This window comes from Pimephales promelas, chromosome 7, assembly GCF_988280905.1.
Source record: "Pimephales promelas chromosome 7, fPimPro1.hap1.1, whole genome shotgun sequence".
In the NCBI taxonomy this organism is placed as follows: domain Eukaryota; kingdom Metazoa; phylum Chordata; class Actinopteri; order Cypriniformes; family Leuciscidae; genus Pimephales; species Pimephales promelas.
Genome location: NC_142775.1, coordinates 38,566,627 through 38,590,104, shown reverse-complemented (window position 1 = coordinate 38,590,104; position 23,478 = coordinate 38,566,627). Strand labels below are relative to the sequence as shown.

At 36.5% G+C, this 23,478-nt stretch overlaps 1 protein-coding gene across 1 annotated transcript in view; it reads right to left on the bottom strand.

The window, feature by feature from the left end:
* Positions 1 to 667: 667 nt before the first annotated feature.
* kcnh7b (potassium channel, voltage gated eag related subfamily H, member 7b) overlaps positions 668 to 23,478 on the bottom strand; it is a 117,207-nt gene continuing 94,396 nt past the window's right edge. Inside the window, exons 10-15 of the mRNA XM_089133442.1 lie at positions 21,275 to 21,480; positions 21,079 to 21,163; positions 17,584 to 17,802; positions 11,042 to 11,198; positions 3,852 to 3,981; positions 668 to 1,628 (exon numbers count right to left, since the gene is read on the bottom strand). Of these exons, the coding sequence (XP_088989568.1) occupies positions 1,410 to 1,628; positions 3,852 to 3,981; positions 11,042 to 11,198; positions 17,584 to 17,802; positions 21,079 to 21,163; positions 21,275 to 21,480 (1,016 nt within the window). The 3' untranslated portion in view covers positions 668 to 1,409. The remainder of the gene's footprint in view (positions 1,629 to 3,851; positions 3,982 to 11,041; positions 11,199 to 17,583; positions 17,803 to 21,078; positions 21,164 to 21,274; positions 21,481 to 23,478) is intronic.

Here is a 23,478-nt window from a genome sequence, read left to right as displayed (position 1 = left end):
TGTTTATGACAGGTTGTGTTGTCTTAGTAATGTCAAGTTGTCATGACAAAGACATAAACATGCATAAAACCATCATGTCATGATTATGAAGGTGTCATGTTAGTCTTATGCACACCCCTTCAAGTAAATTGTTAAAAATGAAAAATACATATGCATGGTTTTCCAGCACCTTGTTTTCCAAGATCTGAGCAGATTTTCACGTCTCATAACCCCGTGTGTGAGGCCGTCTCGTACTGTACGCCAGTGCTTGCAAAGATCAGTGTAATTGTTTAATGCCGTTTAGCATGTGCAAATAAACCGAGTGGATTAAAGAGTGCATTCAGTGCCGACATAAACCTGCTTCCCAATATGTTGCAGTAAACATGCAACGGGTAAAACCTTCAGCCATGCGTCTCTTTTCCTTTAATAGAGGGGTATAATGTATGTACAACATAAACATTTGCAAACAACCAATATTTTGCTGCAAAACTCTGAGAGCACATTGAAAATCTTTTTAACTTTTCAATTTCAAAATGTAACTATGATTGTAAAATTGGTTTACATTACAATGCATTGAATTAATAAGCGAATAACAATTCACATAATTATTTATATCTGTGCTGCCATTTAAGTTTTCACTCAAATTATTATACCAACACTTTACAATAAGGTCTCGGTTACATTTCTTAGTGTTTTATTAATATTAATGTAAGTTGCTAAAAACACATCTGTTTATTGTTGGTTCGTGTTCGCTCAGATCCATTAAATAATATTAACAGATGCAGCTTTTGATTTTAATAACGTGTAAATGTTGAAATTAACATTAAGATTAATAAATGGCTTTTCCATGTTAGCTAATGATTTAATTTATAAAGTAATTATAAGCCTATATGATATTTTTTCCCATTTTTGGTCTGTTACAGTTTGACATGTTTCATTATTTTTTTATAATATCGCCAACTGAAATGTCAAATTAATCTATTTTGTCAAAAAATATGTTGTATAACCGATTGTTTTAATTCTTAAAGAAATGAATACAAAAAAATAGTCATTTTCAATAGTGCACCACGGAGTTTTGCAAATGGAAGTGCAAAATTACATTATTTATCATTTAGAATTTGATAATGATAAAACATGGGAGAAATTGTGCCAGAGAATGAGTGTGATGTTTATGAACTGACGTCAATATCCTGAGTCTTACACCGGTGTAAACGTGTGCAGAACACAGAGAGATTCACTTCCTGAAAATGGAAGTCTGAAATATTCCTCGACCGTAACGCAGGAGAAGGAAGTGACATCACAGAGGAAGAGAATACAGGCGAGTGCCGGAGGAGAATCTTGCATTGGTGTTAAAGTTTTGGCCAATGCCTGTTTGAAAATGTCCTTTATCCTTCCAGTGGAAGAGCCGTGAGACGTCCTGGACGAGAGCGTCAGTGCTGGTCCTCCAGGAGCGCTGGATCAGACCCCGGTCTGTGGAGATCCAGAGATCCGCTCGCTGGCTGGACTGGAAGAAGGGATCTCGAATGCTCTCGTGTCAGAGGAAGAGTCTGGCTGTTTATCAAACTGTACATGGCAGTGGAGTCCTGTGTGGAAACACCTGACGGACAGTCTCTGGGGTTCGGATGGATGTTTGCCATGGCCAAAAGTTCCTGGGAAAAGAGGAATTTATAGATGTTTTAGGTATGTATTTTGGTGTTTTGCACCATTCGGAATTGCATTATTGAAATTAAAGGTCTAGGCTTAATCCATATGGTGTTTGAACTTCAACATAAAAAAAAAAAATAATGTAGGAGTAACTATTATACGGAAGCGTATTGCATTCACTTGAAGAAAAAAAAATCTACTCCGTTTTTCTGAAATTAACGAGTTAATTATCTCAGAATTGCGAGATAATTTTTCATGGTAAAAAGTTTTTGCTGTTTTTTCTGAAATAACGAGTTAATTATCTCAGAATTTCGAGATCATTTTTCACGGAAATTTTTTTTTGCTCTGTTTTTCTAAATTAATGACTTCATTATCTCAGAAATGAAGAGTAACTCATTAATTCCTAAAAACAGAGTGATTTTTTTTTTTGTTTCAAGAAAAACATATCTCATAATTCTGAGATAATTAACTCATTAATTCAGAAAAACAGAGCAATAACTTATTTTCCATGAAAAATGATCTTGTAATTCTGAGATAATTAACTCATTACTTCAGAAAAACAGAGGAAAAACTTTTTTCCATGAAAAATTATCTCATAATTGTGACATAATTAACTCGTTAATTCAGAAAAACAGAGTAGATTTTGTTTCCTTAAGTGAATGCAATACACTTCCGTACTATTAGAAGCAAAATCTGGAAATTGCACTATTAATGATGAATTCATTCAAGTCTAGTCCTTTGAAGATATAACATTTTAGTTATATATGAAGAGTTCAGATGCAAAAGCCTCTAAGTGCCATTTGAAATTTTCTTCTAGAATGATCATTTTTATCAAGCTTGTATATTTAAGTTCAGTAATTTCACTTAAATGGCAATTCATAGGTAATCTTCATTGTCATTTAAGTGAAATTACTGAACTTAAATATACAGTATAAGCTTTATAAAAATGATCATTTTAGAAGAAAATTTCAAATGCCACTTAGAGGCTTTTGCATCTGAACTCTTCATATACACATACACACTTTTTTAACTTTTACTGCTCAAAAGTTTACACACCCCTTGCAGAATCTGTGAATAATTTTAACAAAGAGGGATCATACAAAATGCATGTTATTTTTTTTTAATACCGTCCTGAATAGGATATTTTACATTTAGATGTTTACATTTAGTCCACAAGACAAAAAAAAAAAAAAAAAAAAAAAGCTGAATTTATAAAAATTACCCAGTTAAAAAGTGTATTAAAAAGGTTCCAATGTTCACTGATGAACGAAACATGATGTATGAAGAGCCGGGGGGTGAAAACATTTTGAATTCGACGATCAGGGTCTTCTGGGAAACACTTCTGGAGCATCAGTGAATGTTTGAACCTTTTTTAATAGTTGTGTTTCAGTGCCTCAATTTTCCTTAGTGTAAAAAGGAAAATGGATCTCAAAATCATGCAGTCACTGCTGGAAAGGGTTAAAATATGCAAAAGATGCTGGAAAACTGAAGGATCAAACAAGGGACTCGAGAACAAGAACACAGTATTCTTGTTCAAGGGTACATCAACTTTTGAACTGGGTCATTTTCATAAATTCAACTATTTATTTTTGTCTTGTGGACTGTATGTAAACATCTTTTATGTGAAATATCTTATTCAGGACAGTACTAAATAAAACAAAAACATGCATTTTGTATGATCCCTCTTATATTGTTAAATTATTCACAGATTCTGCAAAGGGTGTGTAAACTTTTGAGCAGCACGAAGGCTGTTGTTAAATGTATGAGAAATAATGAGTGTGCAGCAGGTGGCGCTCTACAGCTGCCCATGTGATCTCACTCCTGTTTCTCACAGTCTGCGAGCGACTCTGTGTCATGATATAACCAGTAAACACACTTTTCAGTGCTCTTAAGAGAATCAGAGCGTAAAATATATACTTATTTTGCCATTTATTTATATAGTCAATGGTAAAATATTTAGCTTTAATTAATCATTTTTATCAAATGATTCAAATGCATACTTCATACGCAGTGCAATATGTTTGTTCCTGCCAAAATAAATGAGGTCTACAATGACATACAGTATAAACCAAGTACAGTATGTGAAGGTCTTTGTTTAGTAGGGTTCAGTGTTGGTAACTAAAACGGTAACTATTTAAATGGTTTATCAATTGACATAAAGCTTAAATAAAATATAAAAGTTAGAAATGCTACTGTGGCAAGTAATAAAATGAGTGGTTTGGTTGTACCTGTGCAGCGACGGGTCTCTTGTACTCCAGATCCCCCGTGATGCTGCTGTAGGCCGGAGGTCCCAAACACGTCTGTCTCTGAAGCAGCGTCAGGACACTCTGGATATCTGACGTCATCTGAGACTCTAACCTGGTGAGAAACCAACCAGAGCGCTGTCAGACACTGACTGGAACACATGTTCTTCCAAACCCATATGACTTGTGTGTTTCCATGGAACATAAACAGAGAGTGTGTTTGAGTGAGTATTAGGTAAACCATTCTAATACTGTGTTTGACCCCTTTCGCCTTAATTCTACGTGGCATTGATTCAACAAGCTGCTGAAAGCATTCTTTAGAAATGTTGGCCCATATTGATAGGATAGCATCTTGCAGTTGATGGAGATTTGTGGGATGCACATCCATTCATTCCACCACATCCCAAAGATGCTCTATTGGGTTGAGATCTTTGTGACTGTGGCGGCCATCTTAGTACAGTCAACTCATTGTCATGTTCAAGAAACCAATTTGAAATGATTTCAGCTGGAAGTAGCCATCAGAGGATGGGGACATGGTGGCCATAAAGGGATGGACATGGTCAGAAACGATGCTCAGGTAGGCCGTGGCGTTTAAACGATGCACAATTGGTACTAAGGGGCCTAAAGTGTGCCAAGAAAACATCCCCCACACCATTACACCACCACCACCAGCCTGCACAGTGGTAACAAGGCATGATGGATCCATGTTCTCATTCTGTTTACACCAAATCATCTGAATGTCTCAACAGAAATCGAGACTCATCAGACCAGGCGACATTTTTCCAGTCTTCAACTGTCCAATTTTGGTGAGCTCTTGCAAATTGTCGCCTCTTTTTCCTATTTGTAGTGGAGATGAGTGGTACCCGGTGGGGTCTTCAGCTGTTGTAGCCCATCCGCCTCAAGGTTGTGTGTGTTGTGGCTTCACAAATGCTTGTAACGAGTGGTTATTTCAGTCAAAGTTGCTCTTCTATCAGCTTGAATCAGTCGGCACAATTCACCTCTGACCTCTCGCATCAACAAGGCATTTCCGCCCACAGGACTGCCGCACACTGGATGTTTTGCCCTTTTCACAGCATTCTTGGTAAACCCTAGAAATGGTTGTGTGTGAAAATCCCAGTAACTGAGCAGTAAAGTTGCTGTTTGTTGGAAATAACTATTAGAAGACATCCTATCATAGCTTTTTGGTACATAATGGCTACCGTAGATGCAACGAGCATTTGAAAAAGCCAGGCGCTGGAGAGCACAATTGGTTTGAATGCAAAATACATTTTCACCGCTAGATGTCCCTTTCACTCTAAAAAATGCTGGGTTGTTTCAACCCAAATTTGAGTCAAATATGGACAAACCCAAATGTTGGGTTAAAAAAGTCATTTAACATATTAACCCAACTTCAACTTTTACTTTCAACGGTACATTTTTTAGTTGCATTTTTAACCCAACATTTGGGTTTGTCCATATTTGACCCAAATTTGGGTTGAAACAACCCAGCATTTTTTAGAGAGTATAGACATGTTGGGGTTTGGCATCTATAACATCACGCTTTACTGGTTTACTGTCTTGGTCATTTTTATTAACAGTCCCTATTCATATTTATTATTATAAGGGGAATATTATTATTTTCTTCATACTTTTACATAAAAATTAATTTTGAAAATAACTGCAGAAACCTAGATTTAGAGGAGAAAATGCTGTAATAAAAAAAACATTGATAATAGTGCTTTTTAAAAATGTTTTGAAGCATCTGTATAGAACATAATTGCAGTAAAGTGTGTTTAATTGACCCGTTAAAGCTAAATGAAGACCTTACAGGATTAAATCAAAAGTTTGTCTTAACATCTGACTAAATGTGTGTAGTGGATTGGTGTTGACTGTTGTTGTCCAGCAGGGGGAGTTCTTGCACTGATCCTGTACGTGTGGCATGCGTCTAAACGGTTATTCCCACTTTATCACTTTACCTGCTAAACTTTGATGAGAACGTTATTTATGACCTAGTTTGTAGGGCCTAGAAGAGAGAGATGACCCTAATACAATTTCTGCTCCTTCACACATAAATACTCGATAAGCATTCACGAACATTTCCGCGTTCATTATTAACATTCCTGGAAGAAAGGAGGCGTGTTCATTTTTCATCCAGTTAATGGACATGTGCGGAGGTACAGTGAGGACAGGGCTATCATTAATAATATGTGATATGAGTGTTCAATGAGCCGGTGCAGGTTTAATCCGTGTGTAAGGCACACCTAGTCATTAAAACAGAGAGCCATTAACTGGAGCTCTCAGAAAACAAAGGAATAAGATGATCCATGCTTTCTTGGAGTCACACACTTCTGATGCCGCTCATGCGCAGACCAAAAACACTTTCTGTGCAGAACTGAGAGACTCAAAAATGTGAGAGAGTTGATTTTCTCTATGGAACTGAAGCTAATCTGAAGCTAAGCTAATCAATCTTGTGTGCAGAAACATACAGCGTGGGTTACATTTGCAAGATACGGGCCTTACATATCCAAAAAGAAAAAACCTTGAGAAAACTAGTTGTATATATATTATATAGTTAGTTCAAAGAGGTGATGTATACAGTGGGTTTTAAATGCATTGTATAAGCACATGTGTATTTGTATGTGAGCATATGGACTACCTAGATTTTCCCTGAAATCTTTACATTCAATCTGTTGTAAAAACTGGCAAGAACAAGTCAAGGTAATTTCACTACATCCCAAAAAAAAAAAAAAAAAAAACTTAAAGAAAATTTTCATAATTTTCACATTTTCATGGTTATTAGGCACAATTTAACCACTAAATTGCCATTACTGTACTGATGCTTTACTTTTTTCAAAATGTTTGCCATATTTTATTGTATTACTATATATATATATATATATATATAATGGCACAAATTGAGGCAAAATGTAAAAAAAGGTAAAAGTATAAAAGTAAAATAAATATATAAAAAAGAATATTTAATTTTTAGTAAAATGCATTGTAATATGATATTAATATCTAGTATGTATACATACATATTGTACATGTATATTATATTTATATAATATTATGTACGTATATAATATTGTTATTTCTTTAATGTAAAACCTCATGACCTAATGTAAAAAGGAAAATGTGACTGAATATGTAGTCACAATGCAAGAAAATTTAGTACTTCCCGAAAACAGGCTTCATTGTCTTTAATATAAATGTGATGTTATATTTTGTGGTGAAATATGTCCTGTACTTGCACTTGTCAGGCCTCGTCAGATTCTGTGCTGTAAGATGTGTGATATGAAGCTGAGCTGATGCAGGGTTTTTGCTGCCTGGTGTGTCTTCCTCTCTAAGCCAGTATTACAGCTAAAAATACCACCTGCTGAGATTCTGCACCCTGCTGCTTCAGTGTCAGTGTGTGTGCGTATGTGTTTCTCTCTGTGTGTGTGCGTTTTAACTGTTGTTATCTAAACTTGTTTTGTCAGCTGAAGCTAATTTTCATGTGCATGTGAATGATGACCACAAGCAATGTTTTGTTTAGTGATGCTTATTACAGGCGTGCATGTGGTTAGTGTAATTTGTTGGGATCCCCTGGAAACATAGTGTAATGTACTGGAAGACTCACTCGCCTCTCAGAGATGCAATATTTTGGCAGTTCAGATGTTTCTAAAAGGTGCAGTAAGCGATTTCTGAGAAAAATTGTTAAACATTGTTAATCAACCCAAACAAACACACTCTCTCTCCTCCCCCATATTGAATGAACACGCCCCCTACTGCTGATTGGCTCACTCTCTCTTCTCCCCCATATAGCGTGGACACGCCCCCTACTGCTGATTGGCTCACTCTCTCTCCTCACTCATCATGAGTGGACACACCCACTACTGCTGATTGGCTCGCTCTCTCCTCCCCCATATTGAGTGGACACACCCACTACTGCTGATTGGCTCACTCTCTCCTCTCACTCATCATGAGTGGGCACGCCCCCTATTGCTGATTGGCTCGCTCTCTCCTCCCCCATATTGAGTGGACACACCCACTACTGCTGATTGGCTCACTCTCTCCTCACTCATCATGAGTGGGCACGCCCCCTATTGCTGATTGGCTCGCTCTCTCCTCCCCCATATTGAGTGGACACACCCACTACTGCTGATTGGCTCACTCTCTCCTCTCACTCATCATGAGTGGGCACGCCCCCTATTGCTGATTGGCTCGCTCTCTCCTCCCCCATATTGAGTGGACACACCCACCACTGCTGATTGGCTCACTCTCTCCTCTCACTCATCATGAGTGGACACGCCCCCTACTGCTGATTGGCTCACTCTCTCTTCTCACTCATGAGTGGACACGCCCCCTACTGCTGATTGGCTCACTCTCTCTCCTCCCCCATACTCCATGTTATGACTGTTATGATTGCTCATGAATGCATCACTCCATGTTATTTAATTTTTATTATGCTATTTTAAAGGTTCCTGATTTTGTTTTGCAGGTCTACTACAATAGTTGTACCGGCATCAAAGGTCAAAAAACTGTCTAATTTTCTCATAATATACATTGGACATCACCTTATTTCTTAAAGAGTCAGAAAAAGGTTTGTTCAAAGATCCAGTCTCTTTAAAGCTGAGCTGAGAGCTACTCTGCTCTGATTGGTCAGATGACCCAGTCTGTTGTGATTGGTCTGCCTCTGACAGCATGTGTCAGAAACGAAACTCCCATTACCATATCCAAATTTCAGCTTCAGATCTTCCTCAGAGCTTGATGTACAGATATACAAACAGTAGCAAATGTGGTCGGTTTCACCGTATCAGTTTGAGTCGTCATCCTTTGGAAATGCATGTAAAGTGGAATCAGCATCTTCTCAACACGAACCAAGTCTCACCTACAGCTACAGTGTTTGAGGGCGGTCGAGTAGTCCAGACCGTTGTTCTCCAGCAGCCAATGAAGACCATAGACTGGCATAATGCACCTTTTTTACAGGTGAGTCTGGAATTACTGACGACTCGTTTCAGCAGTTCAGAATTGATTCTTTCTTTTGGGAGACTGTGCACTTTGATCTTTAAAGGGTTAGTTCACCCAAAAATGAAAATTAAGTCATTAATTACTCACCCCCATGCTGTACCAACCCCGTAAGACCTTCGTTCGTCTTCGGAACACAAATGAAGATATTTTTGATTAAATTTGAGAGCTGTATAACTACCACATTGGCTCCTAAAGGACTGCCTCTTGACGGCCCAAAAAGTCAATGAAGAAATTGTTTAAATATCCCATGTGACTACCGTGGCTCAACTATATGTTTATCAAGCGACGCGAATACTTTTTGTGCGAAAAAACAAACAAAAATAACGAGTTTATTCGACTATTTCTTTTCTTCCTTGTAGGCCAGAACGAGAATTGCTTAGATTTCCACGACGCATGCGCGAGAATTGCGATCTGCTTACACCAGCTTACACTACTTCAGATCGCAATTCTCGCGCATGCGTCGTGGAAATCTAAGGAAGTCTCGTTCTGGCCTACAAGGAAGAAAAGAAATAGTCGAATAAACTCGTTATTTTTGTTTGTTTTTTCGCACAAAAAGTATTCGCGTCGCTTGATAAACATATAGTTGAGCCACGGTAGTCACTTGGGATATTTAAACATTTTCTTCATTGACTTTCTGGGCCGTCAAGAGGCAGTCCCTTAGGCAGCCAATGTGGTAGTTATACAGCTCTCAAATTTAATCAAAAATATCTTCATTTGTGTTCCGAAGACGAACGAAGGTCTTACGGGGTTGGTACAGCATGGGGGTGAGTAATTAATGACTTAATTTTCATTTTTGGGTGAACTAACCCTTTAACCCCTTAACTGTCACTGTCCCGGTACCGGGATGCCTAACTTTACTTCACTATATTTCTATTAAATCCTAATCTAATTATGACAAATTATATATTTTTGGAAAAGTCTTAGACTTCTAATTAAATATTCGACCCCTGTTTTGTGTTAAAAATTATGTAGGAAGAGTAATTAATGAATTTATGACAAGAGTGCACCTAAAAAAATCTGCATCATAACAGGAGGTCTGACCTTTGTCACAAAAAGTTGATGCACCCACTTTTAATCCTTGAAACTTCTGTTTTTATGCTAAAAGTTCATAATAAAACATATAATCTAGTATTTTTCAATAAAAAATAAAAAGTATAGTATAACATTATCCATTAAAATTATAATATATATGTATATATTATCCTCTAAAATATAATAATATTTTTTATCACCTTTTTTTATTATATCACATATTTTAGTAGTTATCATAAATTAGGTATCATTTGAAAGCTTATAAACTCAGAATTCATCCTGTGAAAACCATTTTATAATTGAACGTTGCGTTACCATAGAAACGGTACTTATTTTATGAGGCTCCTCCCCTTTTGGGCATCATTATATTTCATAATTTATGATCAAAACCTTTTCTAATCTTGACAAAACACATATTGTCAGAAAGGTCTGAGTCTCAAGGTTCCAAATTTTGTGACAAAATTGATATTTGGACAGAAATGTATTAATTTGTTAAGGCAGAATGTACACAACTTAATTCAATGGCACCCGGTGGCTATTTTTGGTACTACGCCTAAACAAAATCTCATGGGAACTTCAATTTTTGTGATATTAACTTCAAATTTGGAACATAACCTGGTTAGATTTATGGCCTTGATTTTATAGTAATTTTAGAGTAAAAATATTTTGTAAAATATATATTTTATATAAAATAAAAAATATATAGTACAGTATATTTGATTTACTGTGAATTAAAACTTCTATAACTTTTTCATACTTTAATTTTTTGAAGTGTTTTCACTTCAGCAATAATCTGCTGAGTGTATTCTTTAAAACAAGACCAAACTTGGGTATATATTCCAAGGCATTCTTGAATTACAACCATTTAAGTGTGAATAGAGCATGTAACCCCCATTCTCAAAAAGGGGGGGGGGGGGGGATTGACAGTTAAGGGGTTAACTTTGCAGACATTTTATATTCACAGACAGCTATATTACACACTGTATGAAAGGGAAAATATGAAATAACATAACTCCTCTCCTTCAGTCAATCAATTACCATCCAGTATGAAATCAACTGTTGCATCAAAAGCATTAATATTGATTGAGCAATCCCAAGCTTTTGTTGTGATGTCATCAAACCCGAGTGCTCTGTTTAACGAAGCATTATTTCACCTGCTCAGGTGTTCCTGCAGTCGGTCTAGCCTGTGCTCCACTTCTCCATACGTGATGTCACCGTCCAGGTCTTCATCTTCAGCGCCGGCCTGTTCCTGTGCAGTCGTGTCCACGTGCGCTTTAACACTGTCAGGTAACCACCCGTCAGTCTGGAGATCTGAAACGGGTAAAACACACACACAGCCAAGTGTTGCATTATTGTTCATTTTAAAGCTGGGCTATTGTGTTGGTTTTACAGCGCATATGATAATAAAAAAAGTGTGGGAAAGTAGAATAAAACTTGAAAATATCTTGGGCTTGTGTTCAGCACAGACCTTATTTCAGGCATTTAACCAAAAAACATTAAAAAATACCCACTGAGTTTAGGAAGATGCAAAAGGAAGTAAAAATACATCTTCTTACAAGTGAGAAATTAATTTGCATCAAAACACAATAGACTTTGATTGGACGCATGACCTTCGACATCAACAGCAAAACCAATAGGATGCATTTTCTCCATCTGTTGATTAGTCTATTGTTACGATGCATGATTATAATATTGGTTGCATTCATTTTTTCCAGTTAGCGTTGATTGCTAACTGGAATCTCCAGTGTTGTCCGTGATTCTCCAAACAAACACACTTGCAACCCTGTAAGTTGAAAATACCTGTGACAAAATCTAATGAAAAGACGGAGAAATTGCGTGTCAGGTGTGTGTAAATACCCGCTGTCTCTGTGTTAGTGCTTGCATTGGTGTTATATTGCTGTGACTTTCCTATCGTGAGACTCAGGACTAATAGAAACACTAAAGCCAATGGTTATCTCTCACAGACACCTGCTCCCTGTGCGCTGATCAGAACGGCTGCCTACGCTCATGTCCAGCGTAGGGAAAAGGGAAATGACACCTTCCTCCAGGACAGATTCACCCTCATGCATGGACGGAGACTGAGACACCTGACGTCAAACGTGTTCAACCACGGGTGAGTTTTCTCTGTAGCCCTCAATCGGGTCATGGGGTCTACTCTATATGACCCCAATCGACTTTTACTTAAAGGATTAGTTCACTTTTGAAAAAACTTTTGCTGATAATTTACTCACCCCCATGTCATCCAAGATGTCCATGTCTTTCTTTCTTCAGTCGAAAAGAAATTTAGGTTTTTGATGAAAACATTCCAGGATTTTTCTCCATATAATGGACTTCAATGGGAACCAGACGGTCCAAGGTCCAAAAGACAGTTTCAGATGCAGCTTCAAATGTCTTTAAACGACACCAGACGATGAATAAGGGTCTTATCATGCGAAACGATCGGTTATTTCAAAACTTATTCCAAAAATGTAACTTTTCTAAGGACAAGTGCTAGCCTTGCTCTATTCTGTGAGGCGCGTTTGTAACGTCACGTAATACGTAATTACGTTCAAAAGGTCACGGGCGACGTAGCCGGAAGCACAGAATCAAAATCGTACAACATCGTTGTTTTACCTTTTAATTCCTTTTTTGTAAACGGTGTTTGAGCTAGTTTGCACGTTCAACCAATGCGTTCAACTTGTAAACACTGACTCTGTACTTCCGGCTATGTCGCCCGTGACCTTTTGAACGTAATTACGTATTACGTGACGTTACAAACACACCTCACAGAATAGAGCAAGGCTAGCATTTGTCCTTAGAAAAGTTACATTTTTGGAATAAGCTTTGAAATAACCGATCGTTTCGCATGATAAGACCCTTATTCATCGTCTGATATCGTTTAAAGACATTTGAAGCTGCATCTGAAACTGTTATTAAGTGTCTTTTGGACCTTGAACCGTCTGGTTCCCATTGAAGTCCATTATATGGAGAAAAAATCCTGGAATGTTTTCATCAAAAACCTTAATTTCTTTTCGACTGAGTAAAGAAAGACATGGACATCTTGGATGACATGGGGGTGAGTAAATTATCAGCTAAAGTTTTTTTCAAAAGTGAAATAGTCCTTTAATCTCAGTGGAGTTTTCATACATTATCTATCTATACACACACAAAAAATCTGGGCTTGATTCGGATGTTCTGAAGGTATGTAAAAAAAAAAAATGTTTACACTTCTGGTCTTCGGGTCAATATGACCCCACATTGAAATGAATGGAAAATGTGAACAAAAACTAAATATATTTTCTTCATGTGTCAACAAAACACAAAAACAAATACGGCATAAATCTGAACATTTTTACACAGAAATGAAGGCCTAGCGCTAGAGCATAAATGCAATGTATCATAAAAATGTTTCATATCCAATATGGAATTGTGTGGTATATGGATACAAAAGTACTTTATATCTCCAAAAACACAGCATTAATGAATAGATGAGAAGTAAACAAAAAAGAAAGATATATTATTTGTATGATTAAAAATGTATATTTTTTGTACAATTACTCAATCAATTGTTGGGGTCGTATAGACCCCGAAGCCCAGAAGTGTAAACAGGAAAAGAAGGCCATTTGAAGGTTAAAAGCATCATAAAACGACCGGAAGTTGGGGAATATCAAATATTGGCATCAATATTTTTGTTTAGTTTTTTTTTTTTTCCCTGGAAGAGACATTTTAAGTGTGTATAAATCTATTAATTTCGTCACCTTGTAAAAGTACACTTGCATAAAGATGAGTAAATATATGTAATATGTCGAAAGGGTTAATACTTAGTATCATTGAGATACTATTATAGGTTTTATTAATATTTGAATCTGTTACATTTACATTTTCTGTTTTAATTTTACTTAGTTTTTGTATGTTTTCTTGTCATTTTTATTCGATTTTTCGAAGAAAATGAAAATGCATTCCTGATTATTTTTTAAAATATTTTATTTTCAGTTGTTTATTTTATTTAAAGTAAGGACATTTTTTATGGTTTTTGTTTTTTTTAAACTATAATAACCGTGGACATTAAACTGGAAAAAGACATCATCAGGGAAACTCGCATGACCTCTAATATGTCCGCTCACATCAGATGAAGTATGGTACGTAATCATGTATTATGTGTATTACGTGAATAGAGTTGAAAGGAAGATGCCTACAGCAAGAGCTGTTTGCTTTATCCAACACATGAAAGCTGACAAATTAATTATATATTGAATTTTTAATAAAGTTGAGGCAAAAATTAAAATTCTGTTGTCATTTACTCGCCTCTATGGCATTAAAATTATGCACTGTAAATGTGTAATATATCATCTTTTTTGTTTAACAAACAGAAAAAAATAATAATATGTAAATAAGTCTTCTGGGAAACATGTAAAAGTCTTATATTCTGAAGGGCAGTACTAAATGATGAAAATTAGATTAAGCAAAATAATATCTTTAAATTTTTTTGTCAATAATTAATGTTTTTAATGACATACAAAAAGCACCGGTTTTTGCATAATGGCTTATTAATGGCAGTACTATTTTTTTTTTTAAAAATTTAATTTTACTTTTTTAAACTTTTTTAAACACATTTGGTTTTACTTGCTGCTTCAGCCATGACGACATACAGCACTCTTAGAAGAAATGGTTCTATTTAGAACCAGAAATGGTTCCAACCCCCGCTTCATATATGGAACTCCAAAGTGGTTCTATATAGAACTTTTTTTTGGTAAAAGGTTCTATTGGCCAAGTATGGAACCCCAGGGTTCTATATAGAACCCAGAGGAACCCTTTTTTTAAGAGTGTATAGAACCTTTTAGGGGTTCCAAATACGTAGCGCTGATAGAACCTTTTAAGGTTCTCTATAGAACCTTTTCTTCTAAGAGTGAGAGGTTAAAAAAAAAAACGCTTGTTGGGCTCTCGCGTCGGTATTTGAGGAAGTGGGGGAAGTGACATATGCCGTAAAGCAGTCGAATTTTGTAGTTCTTTTTGTTCTCGGGTCCCTACCCGCTCCCCCAAAGTCACAGAGTGCCAGTAAAAGTGATACAAACACCGTCAGGCTATGGCAGACCTGTCATTCAACCCATTGTAAGTCGATGTAGTTGATGTGGAAAAGTATTATAGAGGTTGAAAAAGTTACATAGTGCTGCTTTAATATTTCAATGCCATGATAATCATGTTGAGTTTAGAGGGTTTGAGCGAGTTTGTGTGTGTGGAGGTCATATTCCAATGGCAATCCCCTCTCTAGTGTTTGGTGGGCATTAGCTTGCCTGTGTGTAGCGCAGGAGGGAACATTGTGTACTCATTGAGGAGAGTTAGGGAATAGATGCCCAGCGGATTTTCCTAAAGCCTGTAAAACGGGCCGCACTGTGCCTTAAGCTCCTGAAAGACCCTGTTTTACCGTGCCATCTACTTCTCTCTCTCTCTCTCTCTCTCTTTCGCTCATCATGCTGCTTTAGCTTGGATTTAGGAACAGACTGATTCGATCAATACTTTTTTTTCCCAGTGTCTGAGCTTTGCTTTCCTGTTATACCCTGTCAAGCAGTGTTTTAAAGGGTTAGTTCACCCAAAAATGAAAATGAATGGCTCGTCTCATGTCGCCCCAAGCCATTCAGACCTCCGTTCGTCTTCAGAACACATTTTAAGATGTTTTAGATTTAGTCCGAGAGCTTTCTGTCCCTCCATTGAATGTGTGTACGGTATGCTGTCCTTGTCCAGAAAAGTAATAAAGACATCATCAAAGTAGTCATGTGACATCAGTGGGTTAGTTATAATGTTTTGAAGCATCGCAAATACATTTTGGTCCAAAAATAAGAAAAATTCAGCATTGTATTGTCTTCCGGCTCTGTTGTGGATCTGCGTTCAGTGACGCTGCTGACGTCTGTGCTTTATAATGGCAGTTTCTGTTTTGAAGTCCATAAAAGTGCATCCATCCATGATAAAAGTGCTCCACACGACTCATGAGGGGTTAATAAAGGCCCTCTGAAGTGAAGCGATGTGTTTGTGCAAGAAAAATATCCATATTTAAAGGGGTGATGAACTGAGAAATCAAATTTTCCTTGAGCTTTTGACATCTAAGAGGTCATCATATTATGAGAATATCCTGTAAGTTTCAGAACTGAAAACTTCCTTGTTAGTCCAATAAAAGCTTTTATTGACACCAGGCTCGGCAAACGACTCGTTTTTCAAAGTGGGGAACTATGACGTCAAAGAGGATAAAACACCACCCCCGCAGAAGAAGATCAACGCCTACTTCGTCATGGACGGTTTAGCCCCGCCCACCGATTCACGCATTTCACGCATAGCTAAATAACATAGGTTATTTAGCTATGCGTGATGACAATCCGGATCGAGAGTTGAAACTCATTATAATATGCTAAACTGTTCTCCACTCACAGCAGTGGGCGTTTACTTCCAAGTCTTCAATGTGAGACGCCCATAAAAACCGAGCGTTTTTGAAGCTGGGCTCAAAACTAGGGTAGAAAATAGCCTATTACTTAAACATTTTGATGTTATTTTAATGTAAAAACCAAGCGAACGTCATAAGTTGACCTCAGACAACAATATAAATACATTTAAAAAGCCAGTTCATGACCCCTTTAAAACTTTATCAACTAAAATAACTAGCATACGGCCGTACGCGTACGCATCATTTTACCCGACACATGACGCATTGACAAACGCTAAAGAGCAGAGGATAGAGCAAAACAAAACACCAGTCACGAATTAGAAGTCTAAAAGGACAATTTTTTAAGAAAAATGTCAGAGTTTAAGTTTGTTGTTGCCCTTGTTTGAGTCGCGAGAGGCGTCTAAACTTAAGCTACTCGAACATCTACGTCATACATGCGCAGTGTTGGGTGTAACTAATTACTAAGTAATTAGTTACTGTAATTTAATTACTTTTCCCTTGAAAATGTAAAGTAAGGGATTACTCTTCATTTATCTGTAATTTAATTACAGTTACTTCTGATGTAATTGAGGTAAATACTGTGTATAGATCAATCCGATCTCACAGCGAGCCGATTCGTATGCATTTTATGAGGTGTCTAAATATTATGACAGCACTAGTACAAATTCATATGAATTATTATAAAATATGTATGAAAAAAGTGTGAAAAGTGTCTAATGCAAAAAAGTATGTTTTTATAATGTAACCTTCTCCACCGTGGTCTGTTTAAGGATAATTCATGCAATTTTATAGTATTTATTTCAAAGAATTAAAAGAGATTCATGTCTATCCTTGTATTATTCAGCTGGTTGAGATTGATATGGGATTTTGAAAGTAATTAGTAATTAAAAGTAATTAAATACTTTTTAGAGAGTACAGTAATCTAATTACACTGTTGAAGAGGTAATTAGTAACTAGTAACTTACACAACACTGTACATGCGTCACTGGTTACTCTTGTGGCGTAGGTCGTCTGCCGGAAGCTAGTTATTTTATTCGATAAAAGTTTTTAAATATGGATATTTTTCTTACATGAACACATCGCTTCATTAACCCCCGCAGATCCGTGTGGAGCACTTGTATCATGGATAGATGCACTTTTATTTTCTTGGAAGAGCCAGGACATTTTTTTTTAAATATAACTCCGATTGTATTCGCCTGGAAGAAGAATGTTATACACACCTAGGATGTCTTGTAGGTGAATAATTCAAATTTTTGGGTGAACTATCCCTTTAAGATAAATCCTCACCATCATATGTCTTTTTTTCAGCGTCCTCTACGGGAGGACTGAAGCCCGGCATGGAGGTGTAGCTCTGTACGGATGGATACTCGATTATTGTCGCTCCCAGAAGCCTTTGCTGCTCGTCTCTGGAGGTGCGACGGTCCTCAGAGCTTCTCTTAGAGCTGAGACGAGACTCTCGCCGCTCTGTCCGGCACTCGCTGCTGTCCGCTTCTTTGAGGCTTCCTCCTACGGGACGATCGTTCAGGGGTACAAAACGTGTTGAAGATCAGATCCCATGAAAAACAATATAGTCCAAACATGATTTTAGCAAGAAAGAGATCTGACTATGAATCAGATGGATGGAGTACACTGAAAAAAATACACTTTTAGACAATTATAGCTAATTTAAATTCAATAAAAGTATAGTCTTTATAATAGATAATCTTTTTACTTGGTATGAATGTTTAATATTAAATCAAATGTAAGATTTGAACCAAACCATAAATATAATTTGACAAAAAACAATGCATTTGGTAACACTTTACAATAAAGATCCAATTTAGGGCTGTGAAACGATTAATCGCGTCCAAAATAAAAGTTTGTGTTTTTGAATAATCCCATTTAATTTTTTTGTATATATAAATACAGTCATATGCATGCATATATTTAAGAAAAATGTTTTATTAATATATCAAATATTTATATTTATTTATAATATAAATTTTGTATAAATATATAGACATGCAAATATTTCTTAAATATATACATGCATGTGTGTGTATTTATATATACAAAATAATTATACACACTACACACACATATATTATGTGAACACAAACTTTTATTTTGGATGCGATTAATCATTTCACATCCCATTTGTATATTAATGCATTAGCTAACATGAACTAACATTGAGAAATGTATTTTAGTACCGAATTTCATCTTTGTTAATGTAAGTTAATAAAGTATGTCAACACATACCAATTTTGATTTAAAAAATGTATTAGTAAATATTAAAATTAATTAAAGTATTGTTCATGTTTAATAGTGTAATTAACAAATGAAACCTTATTATGACCATGTTCTTCCCATATAAGCCTCTTATAAAGAAATAGTTTCAACGTATCAAAGCAGTAACGTAATTTCTCTCAATCCTTGATCATAAATCATAAACACTGTTTACAAGCATAAGGGTGACATTACAGTTCTTTTCACTGCTCATGTTTATTATAGTACAGAAGTTGTAAGACCATGGGCTGATCTATAGAGAGTTTGTACAGTCGCTGTCTCAGTACATTAAGCAGAGTTAAGCTGTTTCCTTGTAATAGGAGTCAATGAGGTCAAAAACGCTTCACATTAAAAAATATTGACTTTCTCCTTGGACCACGGAGTAGATCATTTTTATGACCATAAATGTGATTCTCCCTGGTCGTTGAAGTTGTGCATTAAGTGTTTTAAAATGTCCCAACGGTGTTTTAAGAGCTCTCCAGAGACGTAGATGTTCATCATGATTACAGCTGTAAAACAGCAGTTTATCCTGCAATAGTAACACTATAATGATGCCTCTTAAACAAGTCATACAACTTAACGTGCTGGAGGAGACTTGATCAAGATCTTGACCAAAACTGAATGCTCTTCTTAATGGAAATAAATGTGGTGATGTTATTTCCATAAAGAGGAGCATCAATTTTTGGTCAAGATCTTGTATTATCAATGCAAGAGTCCAGCACTCTGTAAAGTCTCCTCCAGCACATCCCAAAGACTTTCAATCTGAACTCAGAGGAGCCGATTCATGTGTGAATATGATTCTTCGTGGTTGTTTAAGAAATGAAAAGCTACAAACTCCATCAATAAAGCCCCATTCAGACATGATCCCATTCATTTCAATGGAGCGCTGGCGACTTCCGAATGTGGGCGTGTCAAACGACAAGAGACAAGCGACAAAAGTTGAAAAATTTCAACTTTATATCAACATTTATCTATATATACACTACCGGTCAAAAGATTTAGATCAGTAAGATTTTTTATGTTTTTAAATGAAGTCTCTTCTGCTCACCGAGGCTGCAATTATTTGATGGGAAAAAAAGACAAACAGTAATATTGTGAAATATTATGACAATTGAAAATGACTGTTTTCTATTTTAATATATTTTAAAATGTAATTTGAAAGCTGAATTTTCCACATCATTACTGTTGCTGATTACACATCAGTTTTCAGTGTCACATTCTAATATGCTGATTTTAAGCTCAAAAAACATAAATTATTATTTTCAATGTTGAAAACAGTCGTGTACCATTTTTCCCCCTAAAATTCTCTGATGAATAGAAAGTTCAAAAGAACAGCATTTATTTAAAATCTAATCTTTTCTAACATTATAAATGATCAATTTAACTCATCCTTGATGAATAAAAGTATTTTCTAATTTCTTTCCCCCAAAAATAAAAAATAAATTCTTACTGACCCCAAACTTTTGAATGGTAGAATGTTACAAAAGCTTAATTTCCATTTCAGATCAATTCTGTTCTTTTGAACTTTCTGTTCATCAAAGAATCCTGAAATAAAAACGTAAAAAACTGTTTTCAACATGGATAATAATCATAAATGTTTCTTGAGCATCATATTATAATAATTTCTGTAGGATCATGTGACACTGAAGACTGGAGTAATGATGCTGTAAATTCAGCTTTGGTCACAGGAATAAATTATATTCACTATATATTCACATACATAGAAAACCGCTGTTTTAAATTGTAATAATGTTTCACAATATTACTATTTTTTTTGTATTTTTTTATCAAATAATTGCAGCCTTGGTGAGCAGAAGAGACTTCTTTTAAAAACATATAAAATCTTACCAATCTAAAACTTTTGACTGGTAGTGTGTATATATATATATATATATATATATATATACACTCTTAGAAGAAATGGTTCTATTTAGAACCAGAAATGGTTCCATCCCCCGCTTCATATATGGAACTCCAAAATTGTTCTATATAGAACCATTTTTTTTTTGGGGGGGGGGGGGGGGGTTCTATTGGCCAAGTATGGAACCCCGGGGTTCTATACAGAACCCAGGAACCCTTTTTAAGAGTGTATAGAACCTTTTAGGGGTTCCAAATGTGTAGCGCTGATAGAACCTTTTCTTCTAAGAGTGCCTTTTTAATTTTGAAGAGTGTGCATGTCTGTATGTGCTCTAGTACGCAAGAACGAGACTATGATTGAATCTTGAAATAAAGCAAAATAACTGAGGAAAAAAATGTAATTAGTCCTCTGATGCCATGTCCAGAATTTATAGCCAAAAATATGGCATTCATTTGATCTCAGTCATGACTATAGCCTGTTGATTTCTTCAAAGACGCCTCATACTCTGGTAGTTAACCAGCGAGTTACATTGTTTTACGGGAAAAAAAACGCAACCCTGAAACTGATACAAACCAAACCCTGACATTTTTAACCATTTTGACCTTAAGTTCCTGCAACAGAGGCGTGGTGTAATGGAGTCAGTCGATCATATTCACCCTGTGATGCTTTACGTTTAAAGGAGATCTTCCTTCGACTCTTCGTGTCCTCTCCGTCTGAATCACTGGCTTGTGATAAAATGCTCTGAAGAGAAGAGCCCAACAAACAACACGCAATAATGATCTCTGGGGTGACCGAGAAATGCTTTCATTTCATATGTTTTGTGTATTAGTTCTTGCTTTTGATGGGAAGTACCTTTGAATTCTCATCCCGCAGGTTAAAGGTCAGCTCCAGATTGGTGAGGAAGTAGTCAGCGAACTCTGGATACATGTCTAAAACCTCCAGCAGCTCTTCTCTCTGGATGGTGTGCAGGTCGCAGTAGCTGAGCGCTCGGACGTCAGCGTTCGACTTCCCCGGCTTCGCGTACAGGTGGATCATCTCTCCGAATATATCATTCTTACCTGGAGAACGGAGGACACACTCAGGTTAGGTTTGTCGTTAGTCTAGAACACAGATGCATGATATGTTTACTAGACGCCTTTTTTATTTGCACTACTGTGTTGTGATGTATGTCTCGAGACCACTTTCACGTGGTCTCGGTCTTGACGGTCTTTGGTCTCGGACCTCTCGGTCTTGTCTAGGTCTCGCTGTCTCAGACCGACATAGTGGTCGGGAGTAGGGATGGGACGGTCTGAAAATTTCATATCACGATTATAGTGTCCAAAATAATCGTGATTATCAATATTATCACTGTTTTGTTAAAAATGTATGAAAGTGCTCAAAAAGAACTGATGCTCACTGAAAACATTTCATTTTATAATTGAAAATCAACAAACAACAAATAAAACAAGCCTCTCTATGCAGTTTTTAGGCAAGATTCTATTCTATGGCATTTGCTTCTTTATAATGCCCGTCGTCAATAGCAACGCATTATTACACAGCGCACATCCATATCACAACGGACACGCGCTCTTGTTTCATTCAAACACAACTTGTCTTGCGTCTCCGGTTTTTGATTGCATTGCAAAAATGAAATCAGAGTTGATTTATTGCTTACAGAGTTTGATAATATTGGTGTGATATATCTTGTCTGGACGATTGTTTTACAAAATGAATTCATAAACAGGTAAGATTTAAAACATTAGCTAATCTCATTATCAATTCAATATGTCCCCGTAATTATGTGGTAATAATAAAATCGGTTTAATACGTGATGTATCTATACTTTACCATCCCTTAAAATATCACTCTTAATAATAGTCTTGTTTGAAGTTGTTTGTTCGTCTTTGGCTCAAATCCACTTGCTACGAACTTTTCTTCGCGGAAGCTTCACGTCTATTTCAAGTGAGTGACATGAAATGTTTCAACTCAAAACAACATTTTGTGCCCAATTGTTTCCCAGACGTAGTTTTGGTATTAAAGGGTTAGTTCACCCAAAAATGAAAATTAAGTCATTAATTACTCACCCCCATGCTGTACCAACCCCGTAAGACCTTCGTTCGTCTTCGGAACACAAATGAAGATATTTTTGATTAAATTTGAGAGCTGTATAACTACCACATTGGCTCCTAAGGGACTGCCTCTTGACGGCCCAGAAAGTCAATGAAGAAAATGTTTAAATATCCCAATTGACTACCGTGGCTCAACTATATGTTTATCAAGCGACGCGAATACTTTTTGTGCGAAAAAACAAACAAAAATAACGAGTTTATTCGACTATTTCTTTTCTTCCTTGTAGGCCAGAACGAGACTTCCTTATAGATTTCCACGACGCATGCGCGAGAATTGCGATCTGAAGTAGAGTAAGCTGGTGTGAGCAGATCGCAATTCTCGCGCATGCGTCGTGGAAATCTAAGCAATTCTCGTTCTGGCCTACAAGGAAGAAAAGAAATAGTCGAATAAACTCGTTATTTTTGTTTGTTTTTTCGCACAAAAAGTATTCGCGTCGCTTGATAAACATATAGTTGAGCCACGGTAGTCACTTGGGATATTTAAACATTTTCTTCATTGACTTTCTGGGCCGTCAAGAGGCAGTCCTTTAGGAACCAATGTGGTAGTTATACAGCTCTCAAATTTAATCAAAAATATCTTCATTTGTGTTCCGAAGACGAACGAAGGTCTTACGGGGTAGGTACAGCATGGGGGTGAGTAATTAATGACTTAATTTTCATTTTTGGGTGAACTAACTCTTTAAGGTCAAAGTTAACTTGCCTTGCGTTCTGGTGACGATCACACAAGACGACTCGGCAGATTTGAAGTGTTTCTATTGCAGTGACTTTTTGTTCGGCAGACAGGGTGACCATCCTCGATCAAGTTTCCCTCAGGACTTTTGTAAAACCCAAAGTATGACCACACCTCAGATTTGGTCCTCTTAAAAGGCTGAAAAATCTCCTGAGCACGGTCACTGCCTTCCGCCATTCCTCCTCGAATAGTAATTAAAAAAAATATTGCGTGCTGCG